General features: G+C 38.3%; 6 protein-coding genes across 7 annotated transcripts; 5 read left to right on the top strand and 1 right to left on the bottom strand.

Annotated features, from left to right (window-relative positions):
• Positions 1-46: 46 nt before the first annotated feature.
• LOC107880544 (RWP-RK domain protein) lies at positions 47-2,159 on the bottom strand. Of its 2 annotated transcripts, none has more exons than XM_016792417.2 (6): positions 1,409-2,159; positions 1,183-1,303; positions 895-1,088; positions 699-793; positions 419-568; positions 47-317 (listed from the first exon to the last, which is right to left on the bottom strand). In XM_016792417.2, the coding sequence occupies exons 1-6, from the start codon at positions 1,845-1,847 to the stop codon at positions 189-191; spliced, it is 1,128 nt and encodes a 375-aa protein (XP_016647903.2). In that variant the 5' UTR covers positions 1,848-2,159; the 3' UTR covers positions 47-188. The 2 variants fall into 2 exon arrangements, 1 of the variants encoding a protein (XP_016647903.2); XR_016124435.1 differs by having other exon boundaries at positions 183-317; positions 419-573.
• A 196-nt stretch (positions 2,160-2,355) lies between these two features.
• On the top strand, positions 2,356-6,162 carry LOC103320621 (Nitrilase/cyanide hydratase and apolipoprotein N-acyltransferase family protein). Its single transcript, XM_008222329.2, has 10 exons — positions 2,356-2,703; positions 2,796-2,912; positions 3,496-3,720; positions 4,085-4,178; positions 4,351-4,425; positions 4,757-4,835; positions 4,940-4,955; positions 5,171-5,251; positions 5,444-5,526; positions 5,889-6,162. The coding sequence occupies exons 1-10, from the start codon at positions 2,404-2,406 to the stop codon at positions 5,965-5,967; spliced, it is 1,149 nt and encodes a 382-aa protein (XP_008220551.1). The 5' UTR covers positions 2,356-2,403; the 3' UTR covers positions 5,968-6,162.
• Positions 6,163-11,418: 5,256 nt separating this feature from the next.
• Positions 11,419-13,993, top strand: LOC103320661 (protein BIG GRAIN 1-like D). Its single transcript, XM_008222371.2, is given in 2 exon segments — positions 11,419-11,878; positions 11,881-13,993. Coding segments are annotated over 2 exon segments (1,377 nt in total). The 5' UTR covers positions 11,419-11,727; the 3' UTR covers positions 13,107-13,993.
• A 2,494-nt stretch (positions 13,994-16,487) lies between these two features.
• Positions 16,488-19,540, top strand: LOC103320622 (serine/threonine-protein kinase STY46-like). The gene is made up of 5 exons (XM_008222330.2): positions 16,488-16,964; positions 17,590-17,892; positions 18,043-18,553; positions 18,641-18,783; positions 19,304-19,540. The coding sequence occupies exons 1-5, from the start codon at positions 16,770-16,772 to the stop codon at positions 19,475-19,477; spliced, it is 1,326 nt and encodes a 441-aa protein (XP_008220552.2). The 5' UTR covers positions 16,488-16,769; the 3' UTR covers positions 19,478-19,540.
• A 1,625-nt stretch (positions 19,541-21,165) lies between these two features.
• Positions 21,166-25,064, top strand: LOC103320624 (mechanosensitive ion channel protein 10-like). The gene is made up of 6 exons (XM_008222331.3): positions 21,166-21,471; positions 21,812-23,266; positions 23,367-23,487; positions 23,752-24,045; positions 24,119-24,321; positions 24,561-25,064. Exons 2-6 carry the CDS (start codon positions 21,819-21,821, stop codon positions 24,823-24,825), a joined length of 2,331 nt encoding a protein of 776 aa, XP_008220553.1. The 5' UTR covers positions 21,166-21,471; positions 21,812-21,818; the 3' UTR covers positions 24,826-25,064.
• Positions 25,065-25,602: 538 nt separating this feature from the next.
• LOC103320625 (uncharacterized) lies at positions 25,603-26,223 on the top strand. The gene has a single exon (XM_008222332.3). The coding sequence runs from the start codon at positions 25,725-25,727 to the stop codon at positions 26,091-26,093; it is 369 nt and encodes a 122-aa protein (XP_008220554.1). The 5' UTR covers positions 25,603-25,724; the 3' UTR covers positions 26,094-26,223.
• Positions 26,224-26,248: the final 25 nt, after the last annotated feature.

Raw genomic sequence — 26,248 nt, 5'->3', positions numbered from 1 at the left:
GGATCACTATAATTAATCTTATAATACAAGTCAAATATCTGCAAATGTATAGTCATTTTCTGTACAAGTTGCTTTCAGTCTCGAGAAAATTACATTTCCTTAATAAAAATAAATAATTTCTTTAAAAATTTATACGTAACCCCTCTGCACTGCAAAACTAGGGAGACAGGATATGTACTTCATTCACATTATGGGACAAGTTCAGCTATTTCTCTTTCAAGCCTAGAGATTTCAGCTTCAGCATGCACCCTTGTCTCTGGATCATCTGAATCTAAACTTGGTCTTAACCTTGAAATTTGCCTATTAATGCTTGTAATCTGCACATGTGATAAAACAACAAAACAAAAAACAAAATAGGTATAGGAGAAATGAAGAAACAAAGAACTTCATAGAAAAAGATATATAGAGGAAGACAAACCTTTCTAGAAGGCCATCTACGTAATCCATTCCGGCGGCATATCCTTTTGACTACAGTTGGGCAGACATTCAATCTCCGAGCAGCTTTTTCAATGGGAAGATGGACGTAATCACGAAGATCATCCAACGTCATGTTTGCTGTTCTCTCCCTCTGCACTACTCCCCCAGCATGAAACAAATGACTAAGTTAACAAAAGAAAATATATATGTGTACTAATGTTTATCTAATTATTGTAGGCAAACTGTAAGAGCTTTTTGTATTGAAAAAGGTTAGCAACAACCTGTTCTGCAAGGGAAATCCTAGGATTCGTCTCAATCTCATGCTCGGCAGCCTCTGTTTGAACTGCAGCAGGTTTTTCCAAATCACCTGCTGTTCCTGAAATAAATAAATAAAATAGAAAATTTAACTCAACCCCTTGTTTGAACATAAAATTTCCTAGATTGTACAAGTGCACAAGGCAGATCGAATGCACGAACCTGAATCCGGTGGAGATGGTGGAAAATCGAAGTCATCGGTGGGGTTCAGAATGGCATCCCAATCCACTCCAACGCAGAGTGCCTCATAAAAGAATGTCAATGGATCTTGCTGCATAATGTACCCTTCTAGCTTTCTTTCTAAGCAGTACTGCATCAGAAATTGCTTCACCTCCTCCCCTGGTGTCTTGCAAAAACTAATTCAAAAAATAAAAGAAAAAACAATAACACAAATCAAATCCTTGGTGCCAACCCTTCAATCTACAATGAAAAGGGGGTACAAAAACTTACTCAAGTATTTGATACTGATGATTGCCAGAAGAATTCACATTGGCATTGGGCCGACTCTGAAGAATTGCGTGACAGATTACACCGAGTCTTCCATGAATCTCAAGTTTCATAACGTTGTCGCCTTCCATCCAATACGAAAAGCGAAATTAGTACAGTCTTCAACGCTAAAATTGAATAAAACCCACAAAACTAATTCTACTAATGCAAGAAAGAACACAAAACTTACTATTGAAGTGTACTATTTCCCTAAAAACTTGGCAAAAAGTACAGTTAATGGGGTCTGATGGCAGAGGCCAAACTGAAAGTGGCCTCACATTGCCCAAACCATGATTCTGTTCATTGCCATCTCCTCTTGGGGGATTAGTACCGCTCGATTCTGTGAAAATCTGCGAAGGACCCGCTTGTGAATTAATACCCTCTCCTCCATTATCAGAACCATAGATGAAATCCCACATTGCCTGATCCATTAAAGGCTCATCAACGTCTTGAATTTCTTCATCAAACATAGGAGTTGGATTGGGGGAAGCGAGCGATCCCTCCAATGTTGGTATATTATTCTCATCAATTCTTGGATGTTCAGAATCATTCAACAAGTTCATGATCTCGGTATACGGGCCACTATCGTATGGGTCATGGTATGGTACAACAGCCCTTGGATCTGCCATATTATATCTTTCTACAAGACTGCACGATTCTTCAAAGTCTCCTCTCAATGTGAAAGGTTTTTGCCCTTTTTGTTGTTTGAGTTTTGCAAGTGGTGCGTAAATGGAAAGCGATCTGAAGGCCTCAAGCACCAAAGTTTGATACTTTGGTGCTTGAGAGCGAAATTGAAACAGGGTTTCTTTTGAATTGTAAAACTGGGAATGTTTGAGAGGGTGCAAAGATATAGAGGAAGAAGGCGCGAGTGACAGTTTATGACTGTTTGAGACTGAGCCGGTTGTTTTGGGATTTCGAAAAGTGTGCGGTTGTGATCGGGTGTTATGCGTTCCACAGTACGGATCTAATTCCTCTGTTCCTGAAGCTCAAACATTTTGGCCCAAGTCATTCTGAAGCCCAATTGAAAATTTGCAACGCCAGCTGTCTAAAACTCTGAAAAAGCAAAACACGTCAGAAAAGGTCAAAAAACGTTTTTTTTCTGCCAAAGTGAAAAAACGTTTTAACGCCCCCAAAGACCAAATCAAGTGAAGAAGTGACGAGAGGGTAGAAGGAAGTGAAAGTGAAATGAAAGCAGCGCTATCGACTCTGATCAGCACCAAGAATCTTCCTCCCCACCACTGCGCTTCATCTTCCTCCTCTTCTCTCTCTCGCTCCATTTGGCTGCACCCAAAGCCCCTCTCTCCTCCACCATCTTTCCTCGCCCCAATCGCACCCGCCAAGTCCCTCAGCAGCAGCAGCATCGGTCTTAGCCGCAGCTCCAAAATCCACACAGCTAATTTCTCGTCGACAATGGCCTCCGCTTACAAGGCCGAAGCAGCCAGGGTCCCGCCTGCCCTTCCCTTGCCCACCCCTCCCGTCACCAAGGCAAGCTATCTCATAATGTCTCTCTGTGTTGTTGTATTGTTTAGAGATTGGAGGTTGAATTTGAATTGGGTTTTTTATGTGGGTGGGTGCAGTTTAAGATTGGACTGTGCCAATTGGCGGTGACGGCTGATAAGGAGAGGAACATTGCCCATGCCCGTAAGGCCATCGAGGACGCTGCTGCAAAGGGCGCCCAGCTTGTTCTCCTCCCTGTGAGTTTTTACTATTCACCCTCTTACTAAATCCTTATCCTTGTGTGTTTTTTGTGTGTTTTTCTGTTGTGTGCTCATTGACCTTACTGGTTTAAGTTGATTATGGATTATAATTAGCCTGCCCATTGCTTCTTTAAGAAGGATAATATGTTTGGATACGGATGTTTTTCAGATAAATCAAGTTTTAGATGCCCATAGGACAATATAGCTTGAGGTCTGTATTTCTTATCATGCTTCCACGTGAAATTAGCATATGCCATGGCATAGACTGGGAACTTCGTCCTCTCATAACTTCACTTATTATCGGCTATGAAACTGGGTGTCGTTTTTATTCACTGTACCCACTAAACAGAGATGTTAACATCAAAAGGAGGCGTGGAAGTATATAAGAACATTAATATGTTGAAGAGACCGTCCTAATCAGATAAAATGGTGCTTATAAACTCACCTTTTAAGTTTTTTTTTTAAAAAAAACCTTTAAGAAGCCGACCTAATCTGACCAAATGGTGTTTATCAACTCATTTTTCAAGTTGAAAGTGCTAACCCTTTGGTCTCCATTTGTGTTTGCTTCTTTGTTTGCCAGGAAATTTGGAATGGTCCGTATTCAAATGATAGCTTCCCGGTTTATGCTGAGGACATTGATGCAGGTGGCGATGCATCTCCTTCAACAGCCATGCTGTCTGAGGTTTCTCAGCGTCTGAAGATCACCATTGTTGGCGGATCTATAGCAGAGCGTTCTGGGGATCGGTTGTACAATACTTCTTGTGTCTTTGGCACTGATGGGAAGCTGTTAGCTAAACATAGGAAGGTAATGCTGTAAGCCTAACATAACGGGGTAAGTGATAATACCATCTAGTGTATCAACCAGACCCACCCGAGGAATGTGACTGCCTCTTGGACTTATCTGGATCTAGCTCAATGAATAGCATCAATCAAAATCTGGACTGTTTATTGTGCATGGGGCCTGCCCCAACACAGGAGGCCTACTGCCCTGGGATGGTCTGGACTGAAAAATTGCTCACTTCATTTTCTTTGCAAATGAGGATACTTTTCCTTTGATTGAACAAACCTTCACGTTTGGGACACATGATGGTTTGAACATTTAATGCTTACCTGTCAAAGGAAATTATTTGTCAGTCTTTGCTTCTTACTGATTCCGGATGTGATTGCAGATACACCTATTTGATATTGACATCCCTGGGAAAATTACCTTTATTGAATCAAAGACTCTTACAGCAGGGCAGACTCCTACCATTGTGGACACAGGTATAATGCTCAGTTTGTGCAGTAGTGACTATTACAACTTTCTGTTTTGGTTGGGGTCAAAGTCAAGTGATGTCATTTGTTATTTTGTTTACACAAACTCGTATTCCTTGGTTGAAAGTAATTATCATCATTCATTAAGGATGGGATACTAACTATCACATGCTTAGTGCAGAAGTTGGGCGTATTGGCATAGGTATCTGTTATGACATTAGGTTTCAGGAACTAGCAATGATTTATGGAGCAAGAGGTTAGCCTTTTCTTTTGCTTTCCATGGACATGTGCAATTAATTTTTGTTTCCATTGTTTCTGGGCATTGTTACACTAATAAAAGTAAGGGTTTTTCTTTCTGTAATCAGTATCATGATAATTCTTTATTGTTGTACACAACTATTTAGATTTAATAAATTCCAAATACACATAATCTGCCACAGGATTCTTCTTTACATGTTAACTAATGTACTTAATATTGAAGAGGAAGTGGAATTATCTCTCGATTGTTTATTCCTTTTCAAGTGAAGGACTGTAATTTCTGCAGTTGGAAATACTGAATGGTAACAGTATTAATTTGTTGACATCAGGTGCTCACTTGATATGCTATCCTGGGGCTTTTAACATGACTACTGGACCGTTGCACTGGGAATTATTACAGAGGGCGAGGTATCAATTAAAATATTGCATAATTTATATTATTTTGAATTTTTTATCCGCAATTCTTTATGTAGTAATTTTCACTGAGATTCGCCTTGCTATGTCTTCTGCAGGGCTGTAGATAACCAGGTGGTTAACATATGTCCTATATGAGATGCACATCCTCGTTTACATTTGTTAAGAAACTTAGAGCTTGTATCATGATACAAACAGAACTTCGTGATAAGATTACATCACTAGAAGCATAGACTCAAGTCACTATTTTATTCTAATTACTGTGTTGATTATCATCTTCCGTGTTAACTCCAACAATTTCTCATGGGTGGCTTTCTGTGGGTTGTCAGCTATATGTGGCAACTTGTTCGCCTGCTCGAGATGCTGGAGCCGGTTATGTGGCATGGGGCCACTCCACCCTAGTCGGACCAGTAAGTGGATACATACTTTTAGCTATATAAAGCATGCTTCCGTTGGATCTTTAGCAGATCCATTCATTGGCAAGTTCTCCCTTTCTACTTTTTAGTGATAAAACAAGGTTCAGCATTTAGCTACTTGTTGAAGCTTTTGCGATTGCAAGGTATTTGCATACAGAGTATCACTAAAAGAATTAAATGTGGCAGTTTGGAGAAGTACTGGCGACTACAGAACATGAAGAGGCAATAATCATAGCAGAGGTTGATTATTCACTTCTTGAGCTTAGACGGTGAGATACGGTTTCCAACCTAAGTATTTTTTTTTTCCTTAGATTTATAGATGAAATATTTTTTGGGAGTTTCACTAAAACACCCAAAATGGGAGCTGAAATTATAAAAAAACCCAACACTCTAAACACTTTATAAACACACCCAAAATCCATCATTACACACACTCAAAACCCATTTATAAACACACCCAAAAAATATACAATTGTTGACTTTGGGGTTGATTTTGGGTGTGTTTCTATGTTTAAATAGTGTTTGGGTTTTTTTATAAATACATGTCTAGAATTGGGTTTATTTATAAATTTGTAATATTTTTTCGATATTTTATATAAGTGTTTAAAGTAGTTTGTTCCAAATTATGCAGGACAAACCTTCCCTTACTGAAGCAAAGACGAGGTGATCTTTACCAATTGGTAGATGTTCAGAGGTTGAATTCTCAATGATTACAGATGGTTAGAAGATTCCTATTATGCCTGAAGGAAGAAGTGCCAGTGAGAAACCACATGTTTTACTTTTAGAACAAATAAAGAGACCATGTTATTATCGAAGACTCCAATTATTGTCATTGTACCGAGATACTTGGATTTGCTGTGCATTTCTTTGTCTATGTTTTGATAACAAAGGTGCTTTTATGTGGAGATGATGATGCATATTCATGCAGTGCAGCATATACTTTCAATTATGCAACATGATAATAATAATAATAATAATGATCAAGTAATAATATGCACATTATTAACAAACTTAAACCTGACTGGATCTTATTAAAACCCATTTTCAATACTAAAGTGGTAAGATGTAAAATATGCATTGTGTCGGTTGGATTCTTGGCCAGGGCTGATTCACTTGAGGTCGAGTGAATTTTTTTGAACGTTAAGAAAAGAAATACCCCTAAATCAAGATAGCGTTGACGATATAACAATTGATCGGTCATATTCTTGTATAAGGGAGGCAATCTTCCCTGCAAAGAATAATTTGATGTCGAAGCTTGAACTGATGTTTTCTCTGTGCTTCGTTGCAACTTGCAAAGTGGGGTTTTTGGAGCAAGCAGGAGGAGGGGTGTAGGACCTCTGCTGCTAAAACAGTTTTGGGCCCCGAAATTGAATAGGGAGAGAAGAAGAATTGCAGAAGGCCATAAATGAGAGAGGCCCATCAGACAATGAACTGTGCAAGCAACCTGTGCACGTGAAGATGGAGACCCCAGGTAGGAAAGCAGCTAAGTGCACGTGGGTACAGCATGGCAATGTACAAAATTAGCCTTGGTCCTCATCACCACTCGTCAACCCCTCTCTCTTTCCCTGGAGGCAGAGACACAAACCAGAGAGAGACAGAGAAAGATGAGAGAGAGAAAGCTGGCTTGTCAGGAAACTCACAGAGTAAAACAGAACCAGTAGAGTAACATTATATTACAATGTCTTGCCTGCCAAATAAATATGCTGCCAATGCTTTGTTGGGAAAAGAAAATAGCACAGTTTGTGTGTGTGTGTCTCTTTCTCCTTCTTTCTTTCTTGTCCACTGTTCTCCTCACAGGAACTATCTTCTTCTTCACCCCCTTGGGATCCCAACAGCACATCTCTTTCACAAACAAAACTAGTGCATGTTTGGCGTGATCTTGATAAAGTCACTTCATACTTGCCCAAAAATGAAAAAAGAAAAACAAAGAAAAAAAGACAGCTCTTTCATATCCGTAAAAGTGTTTTCTTTCACCTACCCATTTAATGTAATTTAACCTTCATCACTAATCCACGTTTGGTATTATTGGGAAAAAGTAACCGAAAAATATCACTTTATTTCATTTCTCATGTTTGTTTTAAGTATGAATAGAAAACAAAATTTGTATAACTTTTCAATTATATTCATATGAAATCAAATAAAAAATAATGCATTTAATGATATATTGTAATTCTAAATTGTTAATGGAGACAAAATGGTAATGAAAAATGTTTATTTAATATTGACTCATTTTCCCAAACTTTCTCAAAATGAAGAAAAACAAAACTCAAATTGAGAGGATGACTTCACTTTCTCTTCTACTTTTCCATAGATCGACAATAATTTCTCATGCCTGAATTTACCAAATATGGAAAAGCAATTAATTTCTCATCTCCAAGTCTTATTTTTCACGAACCAAACATGACCATAAGAAAATAATTTTGAATGATACTACAGCCAGTCGCTCATAAGTTGTACACATATCAACGTTTAGAAAAAAGATACGGACGAGTGAGCTCAGGTTACCACAACTCATTCAATGTCTTTTCCCTACCTTAGGCGCACACAAAAACACTTCATTCTTTACTTTTTGACATATAGATATTTAGCTCATATGACCAAATCTACAAAGGGCATCATCCTACGGTTGGCGTTGTACAAATTAAGAGCAGTGCAGCCTCATCTTATTCCTCCCACAGAAAGAAGAAAATTTTAATCAAGGTCATAAGCTATGACTCAGAGCACTGTTCATATGTTCGTGGTACCCTACAGAAATGAGGTGTTATGAGGTGTGCGTGAGCCCATGCTTTCTCACGTGGTCTACGAGTGCAAATGCACGTTTGGGTCCCAGAAAACTTCATAATGTTTACTGCCAACGTGTACATTACGCTTGGAATTGCTCTATTTACAGCAGACAAAAAGTTTATTGAGAAGCTGGGCTTCCTGCTGTAGCCAGATATTCTCTGCTACTGTTCATAACATGCTCTATCTATTTATATTGATTCAATTTTTTTTAAACCAACCCAAAAAAAAAAATTAAACATTTCGAGGATGGTGAAATGTTTCTGAGTCATAACTTATGTCACCAGCGGATCCATGAATTTATCATTGTGAGGGCAAATGACAATGACCACTAGGGGATATGTGTACTTGTTTCATTGTAAGTTTAGATTATTTGTAGTTTCAATTCATATCAACATTGTATGAATGCAATCGCAATACTAATTATCTCTTAGTATAGCGGTGCTTCTTTTCTCAATATCGGAAGATGTTCCAAATTCAAATCCCTCTCTCCTCTTTGAGTAATTAAAATATATAATCACGATAAGTTTTGAACATATATATCAAAATGAGATACGTGAAACATGAATCAACTGATTAGGTGGATGACAATCATTATAGCGATTGAATATAATGTTACAAAAGAGATTTCATATTTAGTTTATGCATGACCTATAACATAGAAGACGCTTGGAAATTATGCAATAGCAAGAATTAAAGCTGTGGGTCACACTTTAAAGCCACATTGAGCTGGGTTCCCCATTTGTAGCACTAGTCAAGTTCAACGAAGGTGACCTGTTGGCATATTTTTTCTTAGCTAAAATGCATTGGTATGGCCAAAGTCCTAAACGGAGGGCCTACATAATATTTAATCTCTCAAAGATCCATGGCCATCAAATTGCGAAAGTACATAAGATGATTGTCTAATTGTTGGTGGAAGCCACCTTACATGTATCTTATTTTAACCCTAAATCAAAATGGCAGGGCTACTGTTCGAAACCCGATTAAGGGACCAAATCAAAGACCTTTCTTTGTCTTTCCACTTTATATCATAAGCTGAGGGTGCATAAAGGGCTATGGATGTTGCAGACATCATAGCCCATGTCCTGGGATGGATGAACATGAACAAACCAAAATGGGAAAATCATGTGATCTTGGCTAGGGTTTTGGGGGCAGATCCTTGGTAGTTGCCATGTAGTTTAAGGCACTGGTGGGGTTTGTTTGGATCTTGATGTAAGTCGAAGCCATCCTTTTCAGTCAAGTTAATGATTTTGTTTGTTTTAACGACTAGGAAACAAGAAATGCAAGTGGTATACTCTTGCATTTGATAATCCTAATAGCACTTCAATTACCACTTAATAGTTCATATATCATGCAGACATGGTTATTGTCAGTGCTTCTGGGTAGGGTTTAATCAATTAAATGCACTAAAGTTTCTGTCTAACCTCCATTTATCATGTATTTCAAGAGAGTTTTCGTTAGAATAAAACGTACTTGTGTTTCTCGTATTTCTCGCGTCAATAATATGATAAATTGATATATAAGAAAAAGACATGCATACCAAATGTCAAATTGGTCATCAATTGTACTGCTAATGTTGAAACAGATTTGACTAATGAAATCAAATTTGAACTTTTTAACTAAAGTCAACTCATTGAGTTTTCAACTTGATCAAAGGCTCCAGAGAGCCGTTCATCAAATTCATCGCTCAAAGATGGGAAACTGAGAGGCTCCCAGATTAAATCTCCATGATTAAAGGCCAACTTTGCAGGCTCCTCCAATAAAAAAAATATAAACCGTGGTTAAAGGCTAGATTTTTCCCATGATTCAATCAGAGGCCTTGTTTCATCCACTTGTAAGTAATCCTCCTTTTACCTGTCATTTCCATTTTTATTTTTTATTCTTTTGGTAACAGAGCTTACCACTTTCAAAATTCAAAATATCATAATAACATCAATAAAAGCAGTGTGGGGCCCTCAACTCTCACAAGAATCACTCCAGTAAAATCAAAATTTATTTATTCATTTATAAATAATAATAAAAATAGATTCTGTAATTCTTTATATCCATCCACCACCAGTATCTTTTATTGGTGAATCCATCTGTTTTCTTGTGGTTCCATTCGTTGGTATTTATGTAAAAGTTGCACTTTGAATACTTTAATAAGAGTCGTGGTTCTACCTAAACACACAGTATAATATCTATGTTTTTATGGGGTTTGTTTGTTTGTAACTTGGTTAGATAGAACTAATTATATATTATTCCAATCATTAAAACTGCATACCCACCAAAATTATTAGAACAAATAAACATTTATTGTCATATCATTAATATGACAAACTACCAAAAACAATGTCCAAACAAGATAAGAAGAGAGATCATATTTCTAATTGTATTATTTTCCTCCTCTTTATTATGAGTTAAGGGCGTGCCAGCTCAATATGAGACCTAAAATATAGCGCACCACCTCGCCCGCCACCTTCCTTCTTCAGCCTCAACATCAATTTTTTATTTTTTGGACTTTTTATATTGAGAGAGCGATAATATATTAAACTCACACACACAACACAACACGTATGTTAGTACTCGAACTCATGACTTTATTTAAAATGTTGAATAATATATTTTCCTTCTGATTTAAAACATTCCCCACGGAATTCCAAATCTTGGTTGTCAACCGCTCTTGGACTAAACAAACCTTATTAATTACCACCCAAAATATTGAATTATATTCAGCTACAAAACATAATCACATTAATAACAATTTCAATTACCCTGCTTTTTTCTTTATTTTTTTCAATTCATTTCATTTCGCTTAATCATTTGCACCTTAAAGGCCCCAACTTCAGCTCACAAAACGCGTTTTAACTTGAAAAATATGCGTGAAAGAAATTGTCAAAATCCACAAACAAACCTACTGTCCGTTAGGTTAGTTGCCCAAAATAGTATTCCGGTTTCTTTACACTCAAATTCGATCTCTTTCTAGATGTATATAGAATGAATTTAAAATATCACATTGTCAGAAAAAGAAAAAAAAAACACAAACAAAAACTTTACTTTTTACCTCACACCAAGATGTGGACCGCCAATTATTATTACAAGGCTAACAGCAAGTGTCACGTACAAAGGCTTGTCTGTGCCATAACAGGCTTTGTCCACCCTTCAAACATGATCAACGGCTTCAAATTCGAAATGGAAGGTGAGCCATGTCAGGGGTCAGAGCGTCATTTGCTCGTCAAAGGCAGGGGCAATTTGGGCATATCAAAAGGCAAGCTTAGCGCCACGTCATCGACTGCCAATCTGGCATTGGCTCCAATTAGGATGGACATGCACGCGCGTGCCGACCTTTATAAAGCCCTCTCTCTCTTCCCCTGTTCCCTCACTCCCTCCTCCTTCAAGGCGTGCCATTTTCGCTCTCATTGCTCTCTCTATCTCTAGACTAAAAGACAAGCATCGATTGCTTTGTTTCTTCATGCGTCCTTCTCTTCATTCCCAAAAGCCCAGAAAATTTCGACACTTGCTGAGCTCAAACAGTGCCCATTCTCTCAATTTCCACACCCTACAGTTCCATTGCAGCTTTTGATTCCCTGTAAGCAGACACAAGGAGACACAAAAACTAAAACTCCTCCGGTTTTCTCTAAAACCCTCAACTTTCTCTTTCTGCCTTGTTTCGTTTGATACATTTCTATCTCATTTCAGAACACAGAAAAATGTCGAGGTGGGAAAACACACTGAGAGACGATAGATACAGGCGTGAAAAGAATAACCCATCTTTCTCTTCCAGTCTTCTGGACAAAATTTACAGCTCAATTGACGAGGGTGACCCCAGAAACCGCGGGGACTCAAAGTTTTATAAAGACACAATGCAGCCAAAAAACAGAGCAAAAGTGGGGTGAAAACCAGCAGAGCTGTTGAAGAAGACGAGATGGCCAGCCTTCGCAGAGCTTGTTTGATAGAAAAATGGATGGAGAAGAAGGTTAGCGAGAAGGTTGGAACACAGAGAAGGCAGTGTCTCACCGAATTGGATAGAAAACCAGACCATGACCATGATCGTGATCTTGATGGTCTGTTTTTCAGCTCCACTTCCAGCTCTTCTGATTCAAGCTCTGGTGGGTTCTCATCTTCGGATGCTGAATCCATGTACGGCTCTAAACCAAGATCCTCATGCTTCGCTCCGCCGAGGCCCAAGCCGGTTCGCACCAGCGTCTCTGCTCGATCGGCAAAAACAGAAGAGAAAATAGAGATAAAAACAGAGAGGAAACAGAGGACTCTGTTTTATGAACAGAGGGAAGTGCATATGTTCGACGATTATCATTACAGTTGTGCCTCAGAGCCGACTCCAAAGCTTGAGGAAGGTATAATCAAGTCCAAATCAAGGGCCTTGAAGATTTATAACAATCTCAAAAGGGTGAAACAACCGATTTCACCGGGCGGTAAGGTTGCGAATTTCCTCAATTCAATCTTCACCACAGGGCAATCCAAGAAAACAAAGAGCACGTCATCAATCGGAGGGTACGAGGATGCTAGTGCAGAGAAAAAATTGAAGTCGGGGCAAGCCTCAACTTGTTCATCAGCCTCTTCATTTTCCAGATCATGTTTAAGTAAGAACTCGCCTTCTACGAGAGAAAAACTGCGAAATGGGGTTAAGAGATCGGTTCATTTTTATCCAGTGAGTGTGATTGTTGACGAAGATTGTAGGCCGTGTGGGCACAAATGTTTGTACGAAAGAGAAGATCAAGGCCTAATGCCTGTCACAGTCCCAACTGCATGGAAAATTGGCAGGTCACCGTCGAGAAAAGCAGAGGAAGAGCTTAAGCTCAAAGTGTTGGAGAAAAACAGGAAGGTAGAAGAAGCAGCCAGAGAGGTTTTAAGAGATTGCCATCGCAACCAAGTTAAGAAGGATTCAGTGAGCAGAGATTATAATTATGTTGATGATGAAGATGATGCGGCTAGTTGTTCAAGTTCGGATCTTTTCGAGCTCGATCACCTTAAGGTGATTGGGAAAGAAAGGTATCTTGAAGAACTTCCTGTGTATGAAACCACCCATGTTCGTACAAATCGTGCCATTGCTAATGGCTTAATAATGTAGCACTTTTTTTTCATAATTTTGTTTACAGCATATACAAGTATAGAACCAGATTGTTCTTAACTTCCTCCCTTTTGTTTTCTAATTAATGGCATTGATTTTACGATGCGATACAAAATTTGGACATGCATTTTGAATGGTGCAGAGTGTAGTTTATTTGTCGGTTTTTGTTTGGAAGAAAAGAAAAGAATGCGTGAAAGAAGAAGATGTGATGGCAATCTGGGGATGTAAAAAAAGGGGAAAAAGTGAGGAACAGAGAGTTTGATTTTCTGAAAAGAGAGAAAGAGAAGGTGGGGATGCGTTCATTCTCGATCATGATCTAACACTCAGATGGATACTGACAAGTGCAGATTGATAGGAACGGGAAAAAAAGGGAAGGTGGAGAGAGAAAGGAAAAGAGGAAGAGGAAAAAAAAAATATGAAAGATTCGATGATGGCAAGGACAAGCAAGCAAGCATATCTGAGACAGCAAGCAAGAGAGAAAATGAAATGAAATGGAATGGAATTATTTGTGATGGTAAAGGCAAAGGCAGATCTTCGCCCATGGGAATAGAGAAAGTGAAGTCCTAAAGCATTTGCTTTTTCTCTTCTCTCTTTTCTCTGGAATTGGATTTTTGTAAATAAATTTGTTTCCCAACAACCAAGAAAACATAAAGACAGTTATTGCTTCTTCAACTGGCACTGGTGCTTGCTTGTGTTCATTCATGGATTCCAATTCCTCCATCCATATCAAAATTTCCACTGTTGTTTTCACTTTCCCAGTGAAACTTCTGTTCAATTACAAAGTTATTTACCAGAATATGATATCTATCTCGGTGAGCGAACAATGATATCATCATGTAACTTGTTCCTTGCTGGAATATATCGGGAACAAACCATTGTTAGATGCATATGTATATTTCTTTTTTTTTTTTTTTCTTTAAGAAAGATCACCAACTGGCTGGCCCTATCTCTTTAATGTAAAAGAAAATTATGTTGGCAATTGACGAGGGAAATGGCCAGGAGAAAAAGAGTGTGTTAATATGTGATTATTAGACTTAAAAGGGATACCAAGAAAATTGAATTAATGTTAGACTTAGTCCTAAAATGAATCAAGGAACATAGGAGGTTGACGAGTAAATTTTGAGTGTGATGATTTTCATGTCACGTAATGTTATGACAGATAACGTGAGCAATTAAAACTAATAAAACGTTGTATGATGGAATTCAAAGATGCGTGATTTATTCTGCGTGATTTATTCTTGAGAAATCAGAATAAAATCCGAATAGCTAGAGTATTAGCTAGGAGGGCTCATTGTTAGTAGACCTAATAATGGCCTACTAATATATAAGATTAATTTGTAGTACGTGATGAGCATGCAGATGCAGGGGCGGGTCTCAAAATTAGACCCACGCTTAAAAAAGGAATCTCACCTTCCAGAGTCAAAATCAGCATCATCATATATGATTAACAACTAATTAATTTTTAAGAAAACAAAGCCTCAAGAACTCAACTCTATTCATTTGAGGCGGCGGTGGATTTGTAACTTATTCAACAGCAACAACTATTTCAAAGCTTTCACAATCAAGACGTACAGAACTTTAAGGGTTGAAGTTTATTATGCGTAAACATCAATTAACAATGGATTAGATTTGGGTTAATTTAGGATAATCAACACTTACTCTTCCTTGGTTATAGAGAGTCCGTACAGTGGGTGAGGTGGAGGTGGGGGTGGGCAATAATGAGAAGAAGAATAATGTGTGTGGATGGAGAATGAGTTGATGTATAATTGATAAAGACACCACCTAATTGCTTAGAGTCATTGACCCTAAAAAATAAATACTTGCTGGACCGTCCTCAATTTTCTAGCTTCTAGGCTGTACCAATTCCTAATCATATTCATAATATTCCCGTCTGCCCAATTGCTTAATTTGTTTTTTCTTTTAAATCTGCATAATTAGTGTTTTTAAACTCGATGAACCCAGAGAAAACATCCATGATAAGTTATATGAGACAAGGCAGTAAATAAATATGTTTTGCTTGTTTGAATACTAATCTGATCATGTAAGTTGTTGTTGTCTTTTTTGTTTAGATTTTAATTTCCTCCACCAAACAAAGATGAACCCTTCTCAGCTGGTACATTGTCAAATGCGGAAAACTGTTCCGTTATTGCTGTTGCTGTTGGTCCATGTTTTTATGAAGAAACACTTGTGTGAAACAAGGATATCATATCGCTATTTAAGCTGTTGTCGGTCAATCATTACATGTCACTCGTGATAACTTTTTGCCCGTCTCATACAAGTTTTTATGGGTTTTTATGGCATTTAACTATCTAGGTTGCAGCAGTTCCAGTTCATCAGTCAAAATCATGCCAGCAAAATGTATGTACAAATGGCTATATTTAACATTCTGAAGTTCATTAAAGTAGTCAATAATGGGGAAAGGGGACCTATTTCCATGGGCAATGCCTCCAGCCTTACCCAAAAAAAATATATAATAAGTTCAATTAAAAGTAACTGCAATCGAAGGACCTTTTTGGCCTAAAAATTAATAAGAAATTCAACAAATTCCTGACCAAATGCAATACACATTATTTTGCTATTAGGAAAAACAACAATATAAACAGAACAGAAACAAAAGGCCACCAGAATGCATGAGATAACCAAGTTTTTAAAAAGAAAATTATCTGCATAACAAATTCACCATAGCATCTTTTAATTCATGTCCTTGAATTTTATTTTTTTACAGCCAAGATGAGGATTTTGGTTTGAAATTGTGAAATATATTTAAGAAAACAGCGTGAAAGTGGGCAAGAGGTGAGGACCGCCAGGCTGACAGGCAGACCCCTCCCTGACCCTCGAGGCCCAGCTCAGTGAGAGGGAGGAAGAGTTGAATGGTCCACACAATTGTCCTCAGTCAGTCCACACTCACTCACACTAGATAGATAGATAGACAGGTTCCCTCCGCTTTTATTTTGGGTATTTGGGGTAAGTGCGTAGGGAAAGACCTAAAAGACAAAGTCACAAAGCTAGGTCATGTTGTCGATCCCGAGGTGAATCTATTTCCACGACCTTGTTAGCACCATCTCCTCTCTCCTACGAAGTCATCCATATGTCATTGTGAGAGGTAAAGATCTCGCAACATCGCCTTACTTACACCACACGAATTTAACCGTTAATGTATTATGAATCCCAAAACTCTTCTTTAGAGTCGTCATTCAAGATTCATATATAGATTCCACTCGATCTCAATTTTTAAGTTGTATGCATTTAAATAGTATATGAAAATCTAACCTATTCATTTGGCATCTTATATTAGTTTGAATCAGTTGGGTTTGCAGTAGATCTTTTCATGCTTCAAGTATAAGATATCCGCAGAGCTACTACTGTAGAGGGAGCCACATAATTTATTGGTGGTCCAAATTTTAACCCGTGAGCCTTTTTGTTGTAGTAAATTCCGCCCAACTGTAATTTCTTTTTGGGTCACAGAGTTGGCAATATCGCCTCAACCATATAAGCTAAACAAAAACAAACACTTATGTATATGTATATCCGTCCAAACCGTCGTTTGCATGCACAAAACGTTGTAAACGACAAAGATTGTGAACAACATTTTAAGCACCATTAGGCCATGTTTAAGCTTCCCCCTCTTTGCATCCACACACATTGATCACAATCAGCAGCAGGATGATGAACCATCAGAAGAAAAAGGGCGGCGCGTTGTTTGGGTGGTCTCCTCAGTCGAGCAGTGCAAAGAAAGCGACGGCGACAACAACAACAACAACTGGATGCTGTCGAGGGATTCATGGCTGCTCAAGCTTGGAGGCAATTAACGTTGTTCCTCCTATGAACCAAAATTCAACCTCTAAATTGGAGCTGCAGGTATTTATAATTTTGGACCACAGATTTTGGTTTAGCTTTGAATATTTTTTATCAAATTTGTTAGGATTAGGACCACATCTCCCTCCATTTCGTGTCGTGTTGTCCGTCGACCCTGCAATAAGATTTTGGTGAGATATCATTTGGTCCAGCTCCAATGGTCAAATCCCATCCAAAATTCAGTAACCATTCAGGCTCTACATACGTTATTGGGCCCCCCACAAAAAGCTTTTTGATCAGAATAAGTGAGACCGTTTCTCTATATTATGGCTAAGATCCAAAGTAGTGCATCTCTAGGTATAACTTTTTCCAGTGCTAACTTCTAAGAAAATGATTGCAATATTGGACTGCATCATTGCAATGGCGATCCCAAAGAAAATGGGTTAGAATTAGATTAGGTTAAAAATTCCATCGCCTTACATTTGTTTAGCAAAATTGTAGACTAATTATAGATTGGGTTTTTGGGGGAGTGCAATTCTCAGGCAAAGCCCAGCCCAAGTATGGGGCTAACCATTCATTTAAACCAAGAAAATTGAATTATATGACACGATTCTATTCAACAAAACATTTATAACACTTTTTTTTTTCGAACTGAACTGTTCTCTGTGTTTTGGGCTGTAAACTAAAGGTAGCTGAACTTGAAAAGGAAGTCCTAAAGGAGAAAGAACTGCGGGCTGTGTACAAGAAGAGGATGGAAAGAGCACAAGATTATTTGAGGTACTGCCTACAAGTGGCCCAAGATAATGGATTCTTGGACCTCATTCACAACTACAGCAACAATATGGGTCCACAACCAGGCCTTCTCTCCCCCAACATTCTCACTCCCAATGCCAGCCCTCGATTGCCAACTACTCCTCTATACCAACCGTCGGATCTAGCTTCTGTTATTGATCAAGCCCACCTAAACGGATGGTGCATCCATCCGGAAGAGGTACTTCTCTCTAATTACTTGAATTTTACCCTATTGTTTTAGACTTTTAATCAAGTCGAGTCAATATTCGAATGGGAGGTTTTGATTCACAGTCTTGATTGAGACATACGCAAGCTTATACTTATGGATATGTGATAAAAATTGAATCAGATTGAATTCGAAGAGAAAATAGGGCAGGGGAGCACGGCTCACATATACAAAGGAACATGGCATGGGCTTGATGTGGCAATCAAATGCATATACCCAGATTTCTTCGAGTCGAATGAGAACGGTATCTCGTTCTTCGCACAAGAGCTCGACACATTATGCCGGCAGCGCCATAGATATGTACTTCAACTAATGGGTGCATGCCTCGATCCTCCTAACCATGCATGGGTGGTGACAGAGTTCTTGAGCACAACACTAAAGGAGTGGCTCCATGGCCCTGGCAACAGGCGAAGCGAGAGGATGATTCCACTTCCTCTGTTGAAAGAACGGTTGGATCGGGCATTGGAGATTTCTCAAGCCATGCAGTATTTGCATGGGCAAAAGCCAAAGGTGATTCACCGCGACCTCAAACCTAGCAACATATTTTTGGACGATGCCATGCATGTAAGGGTTGCGGATTTTGGTCACGCTAGGTTCTTGAGTGACGAAGAGAAGGCCCTCACTGGTGAAACAGGCAATGATTTATGTATTAATCAATTGATTGATTGATTTATATATAGATATATTGTGTCTTGCTAATTTGGTTTGAAATTATTTGCAGGAACTTATGTGTACATGGCACCAGAGGTGATCCAATGCGAGCCTTATAATGAAAAATGCGATGTATACAGTTTTGGGATAATACTCAATGAGCTTTTAACTGGAAATTATCCATACATTGAGACAGATTATGGTCCCACCAAGGTAACTAACAGCTCACCCTCTTAAGTCCAAAAAAAGAAAAACAAAAGACATATAAAAAGTTGTGCTACGGATATAAAGTTATACCATTATTAGTACCACTAAAGTTTTTCAAATTCAAAGATAGTCAAACAAAAATTATTTATTATATATTGAGTTTTGAATTGAATTAAAATCATCAGTTGATTAAGACAGTGAATTCGCTTCCTTACACAAAATTCGAGTACTCTTTTCGTAGATTATATTAATTTAGAGCAGTTTTTTTTTTTTTTATAGAACCTTTTCTATCTAGAGAAGTGATAGTATACTAAACTAACATACACACTACATAGATGCTAGGATTCAAACTCATGACCTTTTCTAGAGGGAGAGCGATTACTTCAAGCCACTACACCTAGTGGATCATTTGCTTAATTTAAAGTAGTTTAGACAATCGTTTGTATTAAAAAAAAACAAAAAAACAATGAGCAAACAATAATCAAATTAAAGATGACTGTTAATTGTGCTTAATTATGTTTTGTAGATTGCGATGGAAGTTGTGGAGGCTAACCTAAGGCCAAGGCTTCCTGATGATGATGGGCAATTTCGGGAGCTAATTGAGCTAATTTGCCTTTCGTGGGATGCAGATGCTTCTGCGAGACCATCTTTTGCCACCATTACTTACAGTCTCAAGGATCTTCAAAACAGAATATTATAGTTTGGTTGTTAAGGAATTATAATATGTTAATGCAAGCATAAATCACACTCCACATGTTTGTTATTTTTTTTCTCCATAAGCTCTACCTGCTAATCATACCAACATTTCAAACTAACAAATCAGTAGACCTCAGCTGGTACTTAATTAAGTAGCTAAACTCCAATTCATTTTGCAATCGTCTCCTTTAAAATAAAGTTGACGAAGACCAAAGCGACTTGAAAGCGACTTTGGCAAGTCGTTTTAAACCCCATAAATAAATAAAAAGACTGAATTTGCAAGTCGTTTCACTTTCTTCCCTTTTTTTTGTGGCATTTGTCATTTTCCATGCCAAGCTCCAATTATTGGATAAATATTATGGCTTGCAGATGTTTTTGGTCATTTTACTTGGTGTGGATGGCTGACGTTCCCAATATTAGTTTTTTTATTTTTTTATTTATTTTAATACTTGTGGTGTGGGTGATCCTATAATTTTTATTTATTTATACAAATGATATCCAAATTTATTTATTGTTTGGGCCAAAGCAGAAATAAATGCAAGCATTATGCGATTTGGCTATCGGGATGTGGTATTTTCCAGTATCAGTACGACGAGCCATGTATTGGTGGGCCTCCCGTTATTCCTACCAACCACAATGAACTGCATGCTCAAAAACATTTAAGATCCTCCAGATATACGGGCCCACTTTTGTTATTTTGGTGGGCCTATGATTTTCAATGTACCTCAACTACTATCTGCATTGCGGAAATGCTATAATGAGGATTTAAAGTGAGGAGGTTATTTGAGGATGTCAAATCTCACCATCAACAAATGTAAAGAAATCATGGGACTTAAATATTTTAAATGTTTTGACGGTCGGATCGGTCTCCTCACTTTAACTCCTCACTGTAGAAGCTCCCTCTGTATTGACAGCGACTTTACATTTACGTATCGATATGATGTCAACAAATCAAACGATATCACATAGATAAACATGTTTTTTTTTTAAATTTGGTTCCAAATCCAATGCACTTCGATTTTTTTTTAATTCACTAATTACGACTTAAATAATGAAGATAATCTTCAAAAAAACGTCAACTCTACCAGTCTCTCTTATATTTTTTCAAAAAATCTTACATGTAACGAGAATAGTATTGTTTTGCTATCCCTAATTATCCTACATATCATTACCATCCCTAATTATTCTACATATACCCGTTTTATGAGAGTTTTTCTCCCACTTTTAACAACCAATGTTTGGTATACTTGCTACTTGTTTTTTGTGGCTAGAGAACACCCGTAAAGCCAATTACAATTATTAATTAATTAACTCACAACAACTAAAAGTTCATGCTCCAAATTCCATTTTTGCCCTCGTTTAGTCTTCCAAATCCAACATTCATTACCTTAATAATATGTCTTTATCAAGCAATATTAATGTTACCATAAGAAGGCAAGGTAACGCTGATGCTGTTATCATAACTGGGGCATGTGACTGGTTAACTTTAATTAAGAATTTAAGAATTTAAGACCTTTCTTATTGTGCTTAAATCTTATCATTTCTTGTCATCAAAGAAATCTTATTATTTCTTGACCCCCAAAAAAAAAAAAATCTTATTATTTCTTTGTTTATTTTTCCAGGAACACCACGTGGTTAAACATTTTTATATGTCCTAGGAATTCGCATTTCCTCTAACATTTGAATCCTCTGCATCTTTCTGTCCCTGACTTCTGCAGCCATTCTTTCCTCCTTTGCTCGTTCACTTTCTTACTCTGGTCTAAGCTCCAAGAGCATCACCACAGTCTTCTTCTTTTCAAGTTTTGCAAGCATCATCACCAAGTCTATAATAGCTAAGAACTCAATCAAGGCCTTTTTTGGGGTCTTTTCTGCATTCGAAGTTACTTTTTTCCCAGTTGATCAATTGCTTTGCACTACTGAATCAACAATCACTGCGACCTCCTCTTCAGCAAGTGGCCTTCCAGCTTTTCCTTGGTGGGTTCTTCGTGGACAGCACCGGTAAGTTTGGTTATGCATATTCAGGGAAAATAAGCAGAGTCTTCCTTCCTACTGTTCTAGACTATATTTAGTTTTTTATTTGATATTTTTGGCGCTAAGATAACTTCTTTGCCTGTTATTCTTAAATAGAATCAGCTTATTATAGTTTTGTTAGAAAGCCAATGCACAAAGCTCAAACCTTTAAAGAAAAAGAAATGAAGATCAGAATGGGGAGTATCTACCAAAAGTGTTCTTAAAGTTCACATTTTTAAATGTGATTCTGTATCCGGTGCCTCATATTGGTTTTTTTTTTGGTTGTTGAGGTTTTAATGCGAGCTCTTCTGGGTGTTTATTGTGGTAGGGTTTTAATGAAAGCCACAGAGGAGAAAGCTTTAAAAGGCGGCGATGTAAGCATGTCGGAGAAGCATTCTGCCAATGGAGGTGAAGTTGTATTGGAAGTTCGAACCGAAGTTAGCAATGGAGCAAAAGGGTCTTCTTCAAAAGGCTCGGAATCTTCTGCCCCCAAGCCAAGCAAAGTGGGCTCACCCGCGAAAGGGTCCACTGAGTCCAGCACTGGGGTTTCTAAGTCAGTCCCAGTGAGCTTCCCTTCCCCTGAAATTTCAAGATCCAGTCCCGGTAAGCCTCCCAAGATCCCCACCGCAAATGAGACCCTCACTAAGAGAAAGTCATTCACTAGGTTAGTTTCCAAACCCAAGTCAAGGTTTGGTGAACAATCAGTACCCATTGATTCCAATATGTTTGAAGAGAGTGGTCTAGATCAAGTTGGTGCAAATTCCCCCTATTCCCCATATAGGGGTTCATTCAATAGGGCTTCCCCAGGGATTAGGACTGTTTCAATCTCTTCGAGGGTACCAGTGATGCCGTCTCCGGGCAGGGTCAAAGAGCAGGAGGATGAAGAGATTTACAAGAAGGTGAAATTGAGTAGAGATAAGCATAGGAAAGTGAAGACTAAGGTCTTGTTCGAGTGGGTTGTTTTTCTGGGCATTCTGGCTTGTTTAGTGTCTAGCTTGACTGTTGAGAAATTAGAGAATTTTAACATGTGGGGGTTGGAGGTATGGAAATGGTGTGTGCTTGTGATGGTGATATTCTGTGGCATGTTGGTTACAAACTGGTTTATGCATTTCGTAGTGTTTGTCATTGAGAGGAACTTTTTGCTTAGGAAGAAGGTGTTGTATTTTGTTCATGGAATGAAGAAGAGTGTTCAGGTTTTCATTTGGTTGGCTTTGGTTCTTCTCACATGGCTACTGGTGTTCAATGGTGGCAAGGTCCAGCGATCAAAGACTTCCACCAAGATTTTGAATTACGTCACATGGACTCTTGTTTCCGTTCTTATTGGGGCATTTTTGTGGTTGTTAAAGACTTTGTTACTTAAGATCCTAGCTTCTAGTTTCCATGTGAACACCTTTTTTGATAGAATCCAAGAATCAATCTTCCATCAGTATGTTCTTCAGACACTTTCAGGGCCTGCACTTATAGAGGAAGCTGAGAGGGTTGGGAGATCACCGAGCACTGGGCAACTGAGTTTCAGGACGACAAAGAAGGCTAAAGCTGGGAAGGAGAAAGAAGTGATTGATATGGGAAAGCTTCAGAAGATGAAGCAAGAGAAGGTTTCAGCTTGGACCATGAAGGTATTGGTGGATGCAGTTTCTACTTCAGGGCTGTCCACTATCTCCCATACATTGGATGAGATGGAACATGGAGGGATTGAACAGACGGATAAGGAGATTACCAATGAGATGGAAGCAACTGCCGCTGCCTATCACATTTTTTTGAACGTTGCGCCAGCTGGTTCCAAGTGAGAAAGACCACCCTATTGTTTAGCGGTTATTTGTGATATTCTGGTGCCCTTTTCATATGTGTTCTTTTTTTATTTTAACTATCTTACATCTGACTAGGTACATAGAGGAGGAGGACCTCATGAGGTTCATGATTAAGGAAGAGGTGGATCTTGTGTTTCCGCTGTTTGAAGGAGCAGACACCGGACGTATTGACAGAAAAGCTCTAACAGATTGGGTGGTAAGACCTTTTATTTTTATTTGTCTTGAGTTCCACATTGAGTGGTAGTTATTGATACTGTAGTCATGGAGTTCTACTTCTGCATCATACATATACATGCCCTATTATGAAATCATGCATATCATTCAATCTAAAAGCATATAGCAGGGGATGGAGAAAGAGAATTTGGTAACTTGAGTCTGCTTCTGTTTACAGTTTTTCCCTTCATCTTCCTGGCAAAATGAAATAAGAGGTGAAACATATTTTACCTTCTTATTTTTGCAGGTGAAGGTCTACAATGGTCGCAAAGCATTAGCTCATTCTTTAAATGACACCAAAACAGCTGTAAGGCAATTGAATAAACTTGTGACTGGCATCCTGGTTGTTATTACCGTTGTAGTGTGGCTTCTATTGATGGAAATTGCAACCACAAAAGTCCTTGTCTTCCTCTCATCACAGCTCGTAGTGGCAGCTTTTATGTTTGGAAACACTTGCAAGACAATATTTGAGGCTATCATTTTTGTATTTGTAATGCATCCATTTGATGTTGGTGACCGCTGTGTTGTTGATGGCGTTCCGGTAACTTTCACTACTATTATTTCATTATGTGGAGTTTACTTAATCAAATTTCTAATACCTGGTAACCTGACAGTTGATGGTTGAGGAGATGAACATCTTAAACACAGTCTTCTTGAAACTCAATAATGAGAAGATTTACTATCCAAATTCCGTTTTATCCATGAAACCCATCAGCAATTATTACAGAAGTCCAGATATGGGTGATATTGTGGAATTCTCGATTGCTTTTATGACCTCAGTGGAGAAGATAGGCTTGCTGAAAGAGAAAATAAAGAAGTGAGTTAATTGAATCTTTTACTTGTTTCGTATGTGCGGGCACGTCTATAAACATGCACATGTTTAATTTCTTCTCAAATAAACTTATATGTTATGCTACTCGACTACCAATCACAATTGCTATATCATACAGACTGCACTGCACATTCACACATGATTACACTTGAGTGGACAGTCTAGCATCAATTTGTACTGCTGCTCTGTGTTTACTCTTTTGCAATTTCCTTTTGCTTCTTCAGGCATTTGGAGAGGAACTCGCAACATTGGCATCCTAACCACAATCTGGTGGTGGTTGAAATTGAAAATCTGAATAAGTTAAAGATGGGTCTCTATGTGAATCACACTATGAACTTTCAGGAATTTGGAGAAAAGAATAAGCGGCGAACTGAACTAGTCATCGAGTTGAAGAAAATATTAGAAGAGCTAAACATCACATACAATCTGCTGCCCCAAGAAGTTCATATTACTCAAACTAAAATAGATGCAACTGTTGCCAGCAAATGATTTACTGCGGGGTAAAAAGAAGACCTCTTGATGATTTTACTTCTTTTCCTTTAGTTAGTAGAATTTTGGAGGTGGAACCTCCATTTTTAGCAGACAGATGAGATTACTGCTGTGGATTAGATTAGGAATGAATATGATATGAAATGTTGTTTAGTTTCTATTTTTCTTCTCTCTGGTACTTTTTTGGTGGTGAATGATGACTTTAGACTTATTAATTTGAAGAAGGCAGTATATTTTAACTGGATTTGCCCCTATGTTTAGCTGCTCAATTTATGTTTCTTCAGAGAAATAGTATAGTTTTCTGGATTTACATGGAAAATTCTTCAGGCATGTCTGCAAATTTTGAAAGCTCAAATCCTGGAAGGTGTTGGCAGATGACTTTGATAGCAACAAACAAACAATGGTGATGCTTATTGGTCACAGACCATTAACCTCTCCTTTTACATTTATTTTCTTCTAACGCTTTAAGAAGTCTCTGCCCCTAGAGTCAATTGATCATTTGTAAGGTAGACTCCAAAAACTGAGTTTTCTATTCACTGAGAGGCACTTGAAAGCCCAAATGAGCACATGACGTGGCATGACAATCCAAAAGCATATGTGGCCTGCCAAGTGCCATGCATATATATGAAATGCTTTCTCAATGAAATCCTGAATTCCAGTTTCAAAAGGGAGAGGATCAAATCCAGGGGATAACCTTATCCTTCAAACCCAGGTAGAGATTTTGCCACATAGGTCAACTCTGAAGAGACACATCAGCTGAAAATCTCTAATTTCCACCCCCCATTTCATTGCCTCCACTGCTCATCCAATATCTAAACTCCAAGCCCAACTCCAAATATACCAACACCTACACTTGCATTCTAGGCAAAGAGAAAATCCATTAGCTAGCACCAAAAGAAATGGCTTCTGCTTCAATGGCTATCCCACTGATGTCTGCCACCCAAAACAGACTAAACCAGTCTAACTCTGCATCACTGTTCAAATCAGTCCCAGTCAGGCCATCAAAGAAGGCTGCTTTTGTGAAGCCAAAGTCCAAAGGCATGCTTAAGGTGGAGGCATCTTTCAAAGAAAAGGCAGTGACAGGCCTAACAGCAGCTGCATTGACAGCCTCCATGGTGATACCTGAGGTAGCTGAGGCTGCAGGCTCTGGCCTCACACCCTCTCTCAACAACTTTTTGCTTAGCATTGCTGCTGGTGGAGTTGTGCTTACAGCCATTATAGGAGCTGTTGTTGGGGTCTCTAACTTCGACCCAGTTAAGAGAACCTGAAGGAGAGGTTGAAAATATTTTCTCAATTATCTGTCTTTTCTGTTTTCTGTATCTTTAGTATGATGTGCAACTCTGGATGATTGTATGAAATATGTTTTTCAAGTGAATAAATTTTGATTGTTTATAACAATTAATTAGATAAAGCCACTGTGGGC

This window comes from Prunus mume, linkage group LG2, assembly GCF_029339155.1.
Source record: "Prunus mume cultivar Tortuosa linkage group LG2, ASM2933915v1, whole genome shotgun sequence".
In the NCBI taxonomy this organism is placed as follows: Eukaryota; Viridiplantae; Streptophyta; class Magnoliopsida; order Rosales; family Rosaceae; genus Prunus; species Prunus mume.
The sequence above is the reverse complement of the archived record's forward strand: the minus strand, read 5'-3'. Positions and strand labels throughout refer to the sequence as shown.